Genomic DNA, 11,595 nt, shown 5'->3' on the forward strand with positions numbered 1-11,595 from the left:
ATGTGCTGGTGGAGCAATTCCGGGGTAGGCTGAGACCTCTGTGCCTCATTTAACCTCCCCCTCCTCCCCCTCCCACCTTGGTGGATCAGGGATTTAGATTGTTCCTAAGGGAGCAATTCTGTGTTCACTTACAAGGGAGTCACCCCTATTCAACCCCATGGGAATTACCTCTGAGTACATATGTAGAGGATTGTGCTGTAAATCATTTTTATTTGAATACTAGGAAATGTAATGACATACGATTCATTTAAATATGGCTGTGTGTGTGTCAAGAAAAATCCAGATTCTGCACCCTAAAGAAATAATGCAAAGATAAACAGATATATGCAAATTTTCTTGATCTTTCATGATTTGCTTTTGTTGGTCAGCTACAACAGCTGTGGAGGACTTGCCTTCTTCCTCAGCCACTAGTAATGATACTTCCCCAGTCCCCGTCCACCCTCAAGCCCATCTGTGGCACACTGAGACCTGGAACCACTTGTTTCACTCTTTTTGAGAAGAAAAAACAGTGTGAGCTTTACAGTGCAATCTTAAGCATGTCTTCTCAAAAGTAATTCAGTGGGGCTTAGTCCCAGGGAAGTGGGGTTAGAATTTCAGCCTTTAGATGCAATCCTATATAAACATCCCTGAGAGTAAGGCCCATTGAATTCCATGAGACTGACTTCTGTCTGAGTGGACGTGTATAGGATTGCACTGTCAGGATGCCGAACTCTGCACCCGATACTAAATTTCTTCAGGATCCTTGTGCAGCTTTGAGTACAAGTTGCTACTCTTGCACAAAACAGGTGTGGAAATGGAAGGTCGTGCTGTCTACACTGCTCCTCTTGCAGGCTGAAAGGTTTCTAGCTCAGCTCTCTGAATTTGCTATCGTCAATAAACTCAGCCCGGGCCCTTTGAAGAACATTGTCAAAAGCCTCCTCTTGGTGCCAAACGGTAAGCATGAGCCAGTGGGGTCTCCAGGGGTGTTGGTGTCTGTTGTAGACCAGAGAGAGAAACGTTGGCGGTCAAGACAGACTCTTCTCCTTCCCTCATGACAGTAGAAGAGCAGGGGTTTCTCAGTGAAGTTAAGAACGTGAGAGGAGCCTGCTTGCTTCCTGGATCAGGTCAGTGGCCCACCTCATCCAGCAACCTGTTCTCACAGTGGCCAAGCAGATGGGAAGCCCACAACTGGTTTTCAGAAGCATGTGGCCTCTCACTGCAGAGCCTGAGCGTAGCCTGCATGACTAATAGCCACCTCCTCCACATATCGAGTCTCATCCTCTTTTAAATCCACCCAAGTTGGTGGCCACCACTGCCTCCTGTGGGAGCAGATTCCACAGTTTAACTGTGCGCCCTGTGAGGAAATCCTTTTGTCTGTCCTGAATCTTCCAGCATTCAGCTTCATTGAATGTTGACGAGTTCCGGTGTTATGAGAGAGGGAGAAAAACTTTCTTCTGTCCACTTTCCCCATGCCATGCAGAATTGTATACAAGTCTATCCTGTCACCTGTAGTGCGTGTGCACATGTGTGTGTATGTGCACCGTTTTTGTACATTAGCAGGGCAAAGATGTGAACGGCAAAGACCTGATTTGGTCCTTACTCCTTGCATATGATTAGGGTTGCCAGGTCCATGGCCTGAGACTGCTCCTGTATCTTTAGGGGAAGAGAAAATCAGCCAAGTGCAGGTGTTCTTGCAACACTGTAATGGGAAAAAACACAAGGTGGAATTCTCCCTCCTCCCTCCACAACTTTTAAAGATGCAGAAGACCTCTGGGAGGCCGGGCCTGGCAATCAAGAGGTCTTCTGTATCTTTCAGAGTTGTGCAGGGGGAAGGGAGAATTGCACCTTGTGGCTTTTCCCATTACAGAGTTGCAAGGACACCTGCACTTGGCTGACTTTCTCTTCTCCTAAAGATACAGGATCAGTCTCAGGCTAAGAACCTGGCAACCCCACATATGATTGCTTTATCTTTTTTTTCTTTTGGCTGTTTCCCTTTGCCTGGTGATAGTTTTCTGTCCACTAGTCATTTCCTATCTGGCTTCTGTGCCTCTGTTTCTTACCTTTTGTGTTTGTCCTGTTTCCTTCCACACAGTAGCAATGCTGTCGAACGAGGCTGTTTTGCTGTTTGTTTCCAAGCCTCGTCTTCTGACTTATGCAATATTTATTCTAGGTGCCCTAAAGAGGATTCTCTCAGCAGAGCAGGTCAGAGCAGATCTTATCACTCTAGGTAAGTATGGAATGCTTTAAAAGAAATGGGGGTGCCACAGCATCTGATTGTCCTGATGCGCAACCTATACTCTGCACAAGAGGCTACTGTAAGAACAGAATATGGAGAAACCGATTGGTTCCCATCGGAAGGGGTGTGAGACAGGGGTGTATTTTATCACCCTGTTTATTTAATCTGTACGCAGAACATATCATACGGAAAGCGGGATTGGACCAAGAAGGAGGAGGTGTGAAAATTGGAGGGAGAAACTTCAATAATTTAAGATATGCAGATGATACCATACTACTAGCAGAAACCAGTAATGATTTGAAACAAATGCTGATGAAAGTGAAAGAGGAAAGCACAAAAGCAGGACTACAGCTGAACATTAAAAAGACTAAAGTAATGACAACAGAAGATTTATGTAACTTTAAAGTTGACAATGAGGACATTGAACTTGTCAAGGATTATCAATACCTTGGTACAATCATTAACCAAAATGGAGACAACAGTCAAGAAATCAGAAGAAGGCTAGGACTGGGGAGGACAGCTGTGAGAGAACTAGAAAAGGTCCTCAAATGCAAAGATGTGTCACTGAACACCAAAGTCAGGATCATGTGTGGATGTGAAAGTTGGACAGTGAAAAAGGCGGATAAGAGAAAAATCCTTTGAAATGTGGTGTTGGAGAAGAGCTTTGCGGATACCATGGACTGCAAATGCAAAAAAGACAAATAATTGGTTGTTAGAACAAATTAAACCAGAACTCTCACTAGAAGCTAAAATGACAAAGCTGAGGTTATAATACTTTTGACAGCTAGTGAGAAGACATGATTCACTAGAAAAGACAATAATGCTGGGAAAAACAGAAGGGAGTAGAAAAAGAGGAAGGCCAAACCAGAGATGGGTTGATTCCATAAAGGAAGCCACAGACCTGAACTTACAAGATCTGAACAGGGTGGTTCACGACAGATGCTCTTGGAGGTCACTGATTCATAGGGTCGCCATAAGTCGTTGTCGACTTGGAGGCACATAACAACAACAACAAATTCTTGAAGGTGGATGGTGGCTACGGTTCTCCTGTTTTAACCGTGTCAAATTTCTCCTGCAGGGCTGAGTGAAGAAAAAGCCGGCTATTTTGCCGAACAGGTACTAGGAGCATTCCTTTCTCTGCTGCATTCTTAATTTCTGGGCAGGGGTATCTCTTTCTGGGGTGTCCATTCTCTGAACTAGGCTTTTGCCTTGTAGCTAAATGCAAATTGCAAATGGAATCAACGCATAATAGGGCAAAGGCTGTAGCTCCATGATAAGGCATTTGCTTTGCACGAAGAAGGTTCCAGGTTCGATCCCTGGCATCTCCAGGTAGGGCTGGGAGAGATTTCCTGCCTGAAATCTTGGAGACTCTCTGCTGCCAGTCAGTGTAGACAATATTGAGCTAATTTGATAAGAGCATAAGAAGAGTCTGCTGGATCAGGCCAGTAGCCTCCTGGTCTCACAGTGGATGCCTATGGAAAGCCCACAAGCTGGGCTTCAGCGCAACAGCACTCTCCCCTCTTGCCGTTTGCAGTAGCTGCAGTGGCCTGACTTGGTATAAGGCGGCTTCCTGTGTTCAGATTGATTGAATGATTTATATCCCGCCCTTCCAGCAGGAGCCCAGGACAGCAAACAAAAGCACTAAAAACACTTTCAAACATCATAAAAACAGACATTAAAATACATTAAAACAACACAACTTTTAAAACATTTTTAAAAAAGCTTTGAAGACTTTTTTTTAAAAAAAGGTTAAAAAACGTGTCTTTTTAAAACAAAAAAAGGTTTAAAGGCATATTAAAAAACAATTCCAACACAGAAGCAGACTGGGATAAGGTCTCAACTTCAAAGGCTTGTTGAAAGAGGAAGGTCTTCAATATTCATATGCAACTTTTTCATCTTTGCTGCTCTGTTTATATGTTTGCTGGTACTTTCCATTGCTGCAAAATCCTTGCACCTCTTGCATTGCATGTTTAAGGATAGTTTCCTTCAGTGGAAGGGTGAGGGAGTGAACTGCCAACTGTGGACAACCAAATTATGCACTTAGCTTGAACTATGCAAATCACTGCATGCACCTTTTTGCAATTAGTTACATTGACATTCTTGGCCCAGACTAGTTTGCTCCACATGATTTGGACAAGAAAAGGTTCTGGTAGGTTTTGCCTTCCAAGAAGGGTTTTGTGTTTTGTTTGTTTTGCTAGTAATCGTGATCTTTGGTGTGGACTGGTATGACTTAGGGCTCATCCAGACGACTGCAATATGTGTGACACGCGCACTATGTGTGTTTATTATTTTTCAGTCATCCAAATGACGTCGTGCGGTGTATTGCATTTTCGCGGGTTAAATCCGCTCCTTCCAATACCGGCAAAAATGTGATTTGCTATTTGAAATCGGGAATCTCGTTGGCAAATGAAAAAAGCGGTTTGTCCAATGGGAAACAGCCGGGGGGAAAGGCAAAGTGAGGACTAACAGCTGACAACCCGAATAGGAAACAGTGGATTATCCCGCTCCGTTTGGATAAGCCCTAAATGTGGGAGCAGTAGTGGATATATTGGGAGGGATCATGACCGAGGGCCATGAGGATAGCACAGATGGCTACACAAGAGCCAGAAATTCCATTGTTTCAAAACTGGATGTGTCTGCGCACTCGTCCTGCATATTTGCAACCTGAAGAATATCAGAAGAGCCTGGCTGCTGGAGCAGACCAAAGGCCTCTGCAGTTCAGCATCCTGGTTCCTGTAGTGTCAGCTGGATGCCTCTGGGGAGTGCACAAGCAGGTTGTGAGGATGGTCACCCTCTCCTGCTACGGCTCCCCAGCAATTGGCATTCAGTGGCATGCCTCTGAAACTGGAGGCATCACGTGGGTACTACTAGTAGTAGCCAACATTATTTATTTATTTATTTATTTATTACATTTATATACTGCCCCATAGCCGAAACCCTCTGAGCGACTTTACAGCAATTAAAAACAATAAAAACAAATATACAAATTTTAAAACAGAAAACAATTAAAAAACACAATTAAAAAAAAATTAAAATAATTTGAAAACGCAAGCTAAAAAGCCTGGGAGAAGAGGAAAGTCTTGACCTGGCACCGGAAAAATAACAGTGTTGGTGCCAGGCGCACCTCATCAAAGAGATCATTCCATAATTTGGGGGCCACCACTGAGAAGGCCCTCTCCCTTGTTGCCAGCCTCCCAGCTTGCCTCGGAGTAGGCACCCGCAGGAGGGCCTTAGATGTTGAGCGTAGCATACGGGTGGGTTCATCCCTTATGAATTCATTTAATCTCTTTCTCTACACCACGCACACATTAAAAACCCTTAGTCCCATCTCAGTTTTTTCCCGTCTCTTGGGGTTGTTAGTCTTGGTGAGATGAGAATTCTGAAGTGCTTTGCACACTGATCAGAAGCGGCTCATGCACCATTCAGCTCTCTGCTCATGCAAGGGTGTGAGCGTCCCTGTGCATTTCATGGTTCCACCAGTCAAAACAGCAACTGCAGCTGAAGGTGTCCCTGCATGGTGCGTGGAAATTACCTTGCCATATAGGGAGCCTGTTGTGACCTGTGATAGCAAAAACCCCAATTAGATGTTTAGCTGCTTTAGGCCTCTGTGCCAGAACTCTTACCAGGATCACACAAGTTGGGGGTCCTTTCACTCCATCAGACACACCTGTGGGAGCCATAAATGCTCCTGTCATTTAACTTTACAAACTGTAGCAGTCGCTGTGGCCTATGGAGAGGTTCTGCTCTGGGTGTCAATTTTTTCAGGAGATAAAGGCCATGTAGCACTTGGGGTAGGGCCTTATTGGCTGTAGCCCCACACTTACGGATCACGCTCTCCAGAGAGGCCTGCCAAGCCACCTCATTGGCCAGCTGTAAGCCAACAGGTGTTCTGTAGGAAGGCTTTTTAAGATGATACAACGAGTATTTAGAAAACGCATTATTCTTGTTGATTTATAGGACATGATCTCTCCTTTGTGAGCCCCGTTGAACTGAATTGGAGATAAATTTCTTGAGCACCAGTGATGTGCTAGGTGTTGTACAGAACACAGAAGGGATGCAATCCTCTCCCAGAGAGATCTCCTTCCCCATGAGCAAGAGGGAATGGAGCAAAGTTGGCAGGGTTGGAGATGAACAGCACAAAGTTCTAGTCCTCAATGCTGAGATGGTTATCTATTGTTTATTCCCTAGAATAAACTGGTATTCTTTGGATTCCGTTATTTATTTATTATTTGGTTTATATCCCGCCCTTCCTCCCATCAGAAGCCCAGGGCAGCAAACAAAAGTACTAAAAACACTCTAAAACATCATAAAAACAGACTTTAAAATACATTAAAACAAAACAACTTTAAAAACTTTTTTTAAAAAAAGCTTTGAGACTTTTTTTTAAAAAGGTTAAACATATTAAAAAGCAATTCCAACACAGAAGCAGACTGGGACAAGTTCTCAACTTAAAAGTCTTGTTGAAAGAGGAAGGTTTCATAATCTGTATGAAACTATAGAAGTCGGACTACCTTGTCCCAAAGTCTGCCTCTGTGTTGGTGGATTTCGGTAGAATAGTCACGTAGCTAAAACGTGGGTATGTTTTGTGTTTTGTAATCTGTCCAATGGAAGGAGAAGTCTCCCACGCTAAACCAGCCAGATGGGCGACTAATAAATTCAATAATAATAATAATAATAATAATCTCTCCTGGCTGTGGGGCAAACTCTGATGATTAACCAGCTCATAGACATGGAGTGGAAGTTTGGAGGTGAGTAGCTTTCTGGGGTGGGTACCTGTGAGGTGAAGGCAAGGTGTCCCCCTGAGCAGCTTTGCCTTCCCACATTCCCTGGGCACCTCTCATTGCTTTTCTTGTTCTCTCGGGCAGTTACTGCTGGAAGCAGCGAACTGGGGAAGGCAGGAAGCAACTTCATGCAGGTGGGTCTCTATTAATGCCAGAGGTGTGGTGTGTTTGGTTTTTTGAAGACCCAGCAGTTACAGCCAGTGGTAAGAATAAGGATGTGAGAAGGGCCATTGTCTATTCTGCACTTGCTCACTTCTGTGCTTGCAAAATTCAGCATCCCTGAGAAACTCGCCTTATATGGGAAAGCCGAGTCACGAATGACTCACGGTCCACAGGGTGCTCTTCCTCTGCCACCTCCTACAGCATCTTTGCTTAGCTTCACCTAATATCTTTGCTCTGCCCCACTGGCTGTCATGGGGTCATCTCTGTTTGTTGCTGGCAGAGCAGTGATATCATGGGGCAGGGCTGGTGGCCTACATTGCCAGGCTGAGACACTTCACACATCGCTTCCCCCACCCACAGAAGATGGCCTCCGTAGGCTTTGGGATGGTAGTGGACCAGTGTGTCCCTCCTGCCTTCATGACCTCCCTCATTTCAGGCCCTTTCATCCCTTTACTTCTGGAGGGGCTGCAGTCAAGAAAACCCATGGGGGGGGAAAGAGCCCCTGCTCCAAAAGGCTGTGTGGAACGTCAGCTGGGACCTCGGGCTCCACTGCAACGTTCCTGACCAGCAACCTCAGGAGAGACAAGCCCTTGCTGTTCCATCCTCTGTTTCTGGAATTGGCTTTCCCCTTCTCTCTGTCCCTCTCCTTTCCTTTCTCTTTACTCCTCTTGAATGCAGCTCACCCTGGGCCTGACAGCCTTTCCCGGTTGATGTGTTCTTTCTCCCCTACCTGGAACGTGGCTGGGAAAAATAAATGAGTAACATAATGAATTTGGTTCTATTTTCATTTTCATGTATACATATATATACATATAAAACCAGCAAAATCTGGAGGGCACAACATTGACTACCTCGATCTAATTGGCTTATGGCTATGGCCCTCCTCTGAAAAGCAGCAGTGAGGAACCTGTGGCCCTAAAGATACCGGGCTCCAGCTCTCATCAGCCTCAGCCAGCATGGCCAATGGCCGGGGTGATGATTTTGATTTCTCAGCATTCCATTTGGAAAACATGCAGTGTGTTCAGAACACACACAGCGTCTAGAAATAACACAATGTAACATTGCCCTGAAAATTATCTAAAATCTCCTTAGCATGCACCATCGGTGCAGTCTAATGTCCTTGCAGTGGTATTCCCCAACTATTTACAGAGATGGCAATGCAATATGTACTAAAGGGCAGCCATTCCAAATTTAGGGATACATTTTAAAAAAGAAAAAACCTGCATGAAATAAGAGCTTATATCCAACTACTATTTGGGTTCCTATTGCATTGTACATAACTATATTTCCCTTTCATGAATTCAAGCTGCCATAACAGTTAAACTTCAGGCAGCGAAAGAGGACATTAGTTCTTGCATGAAGGGATCGATCTTTATACTTTGCAACTGTTGACACTTCAATGTGAAATTGACCAGCAGCAGCAGCAGCCCCTCTGCAGAATGCTCATAAAGGCATGGAATCATTATCCCTGGATACAATGTTTCCGCTCACTCTGAAATTAACAAGCAGCAGCTCTGTGGAACACATAAAGGGATGGGATCATTATCTTTCCACTTCAATGTGAAATTAACAAGCAGGCAGTAGCTCTGCAGATAGAAAAAAACTTCTTTCATCCTTAAGAGGGGCACCAAGTAATTAGAAAGGGAAGAAGGGGCGAGAGAGAGAGAAGAGGAAAAAAACCCTAAAAGATCTTAAAAGCCTGGTAGAGCGGGATGTTCAGGGCCAGGTCTGTGCTGATCTCCTTTGCCCTGGAGCCAGCATAAAGCAAAGGAGGCTTTCTTGTGGCTACTGCCGCTTGCTGCCGGGGTAGTGCAGCAACCGATCAGCTGTGAGGCAGCCAACGATCAGCTGGTGGGCCGCTTGGCGCCCCCCCAGCCTTTTGTCTAGGCTACTGCCCCTGGCTTCCATCAGCCTGGGCAGCACAGTGACCGGAGCTGCGGCTGACGACCAGCTGGCCAGCGGTCCACTGTGACCTGCCACCCCTCGCTAGCTTGCCCTCCCCCTGGCTGATTGCTCACCCTCTCCCCCCACTCATTTGCCCTCGCCCCGCTCGCTGGCTCACTCACCCTAAGGCGAGATGGCTCATGGATCGCAGGGAAACCGTTGAGACTATTAATGCAGATGCACAGAAGTGGAAAGACGAATTAGGCTGGCAACTACCACTTCTTTCTCCCCTACCTACAACTGGCTGGGTAAACTGCAGTACTTCCTTGTGCACAAATGTGGAAATGCACATTTCTGCATCTGAGAAGTACAATGTGACATCCTGTGGCTCTGATTGGTTCAGTTTCCCAGGCTTTTCCAAGCACATTTGCGCACATGCGCACAAGTGAAAATCCATGATTGGATGGTAAAGACGGAAGGGGTACTGGGACATGCCCAAGATCCGCCTATGGACCACCTACATCTCTATAAACCGCGGTTTTGCCCCTAGTGTTGCAGCAGATGATTACCGGTTTAAAAAAGCAAATTGCATTTTTGCTGGTATTGGAAGGAGCAGATTTAACCCGAGAAAATGCGTAACAGCGCATGATGTAATTTGGATGACTGAAAAATAATAAACACATCATGACTTTATGCCCCTTATGGGTAGACACTGATACCGATGATCTAATACCACGTTATTACAGAAATTCCAAAGACCAAAAGATTAATTACGCCGGGATATGTCTGATCCAATTGTCAATTCGATTAAACCTGGAGATTCTCAATGGCCATGAGGGTGTAGATAATCTTGAGGAGTACACCTTCATCTCTGGGCGAGGTAGCAGTGTAATAGATTATGTGCTGTCATCCCCTATTTTGCTCCCATATATTACCAACTTTATGGTGGGGGACAGGGTAGAGAGCGACCATCTCCCCCTACTATTTAATCTTATTCTAAATGCTGAGCATACTACCCAGGAATTCTCCCCAAGGAGAAATTTAACATCTTCCCCCTTCTACAAAAGAGCCCTCTGGAATCCTAGCACTATTTCCAAGCTTGAAAGATTTCTAACATCTCCATTGGCTCTCACACTCAGGAACCAAATAATAAACTCAAACATAATATCTGAAACTTTAGCAGATTTCTCTTCCTTGTGTCTAGATCTAAAAAAATCCTTGAAGGTACCAAAACGTCCAGGCACCCTAAAACCCTCAAATCACCCAAAATGGTTTGATAAAGAATGCAGGGATGCTAAACAATCTTTAAGAAATATATACCACATCTACAGAGAAGCAGAAATAAACACTCTTCTGCCTGAGTATTACATAGTGAAAAGGAATTATAGAAAGGTAATCGCTTATAAAAAAAAGTTGGCGCAACAAAAAAGCTGGAACGCGCTAATAAACGCTTCCTTAAATAATAACTCTAAGGCATTCTGGACCTTAGTCACTAATGTCTTAGGATCAAATGTTTATTCGCATTGTAATATCTCCCCCGAAATTTGGGAGCACCATTTTTCTATTCAGTTTTCAAATTACAAGGATAAGCCTTATAATTCTTCGCCCATAGTGAGCCTTGATTCCATACCTGACTGGCCCCCAGTTGAGCAAGAAGAGATAGAAACTCTGATTAAAAATCTTAAAAGAGGAAAAGCCCCAGGAGTTGATGAAATTCTTCCTGAAATGCTAATAAATAATATCCATTGATGGGCACCTCTTCTTACATCTCTTTTCACACAAATTAATATGACTGGAAAAATTCCCTCAATCTGGCTAGAAGCTGTGATTATACCAATATTCAAAAAAGGAGACAGAGGCGACCCAGTAAACTATAGACCCATCAGCCTCCTCTCTGTTGTGGGTACGGTATATGCAAGCCACTTAAATGTCAGACTTCAAACGTGGCTAGAAGAGAAACATATCTTAGGCAATGAGCAAGCAGGCTTTTGCAAAAAAAGATCTACAGTCGATCACTGCCTAATATTAAGATTCTTGGCAGAAAAATATATGAGTGACACAAAAAGAGGCTTATATGTTGCTTATATGGATCTTAAAATGGCCTTCGATACAGTACCCAGAGACCTTTTATGGGCAAAATTGAATATGACCTCAATAGACAAGCGATTGCTTCTTCTGATAAGACAACTCTATCAGTGTACCTTGATGAGAGTAAGATATGGAACAAATGGAAATTTAACCAGTTCTATTCCTGTAAATATAGGGGTACGCCAAGGCTGTGTTTTGGCGCCGTCCTTATTTAATCTTTTCCTTAATGATTTAAATGATAAATGCCACAAAGAAAATCTACACTCGCCTAATATTGCAGGAGTGTGCTGCCCCCTGCTGCTCTATGGTGATGACACGGTTCTGATGTCCTTTTCAGAAATCGGTCTCAAACGCCTCCTCCGAATTTTTATATCCTACTGTGAAAATTTTTTTCCTCATTATCAACTATAATAAATCCAAACTAATGGTCTTCTCAAAAAAACGATTGCAAATATCATGGAAAAT

At 44.2% G+C, this 11,595-nt stretch overlaps 1 protein-coding gene across 1 annotated transcript; it reads left to right on the forward strand.

Annotated features, from left to right (window-relative positions):
* LOC133386499 (COMM domain-containing protein 7-like) lies at nt 1-7,145 on the forward strand. Its single transcript, XM_061630156.1, has 7 exons — nt 1-24; nt 831-933; nt 2,150-2,206; nt 3,294-3,328; nt 6,818-6,845; nt 6,898-6,963; nt 7,081-7,145. Exons 1-7 carry the CDS (start codon nt 1-3, stop codon nt 7,143-7,145), a joined length of 378 nt encoding a protein of 125 aa, XP_061486140.1.
* The last annotated feature ends 4,450 nt before the right edge of the window (nt 7,146-11,595 follow it).

The sequence above is a fragment of the Rhineura floridana genome, chromosome 6 (genome assembly GCF_030035675.1).
Source record: "Rhineura floridana isolate rRhiFlo1 chromosome 6, rRhiFlo1.hap2, whole genome shotgun sequence".
NCBI classification, from domain to species: domain Eukaryota; kingdom Metazoa; phylum Chordata; class Lepidosauria; order Squamata; family Rhineuridae; genus Rhineura; species Rhineura floridana.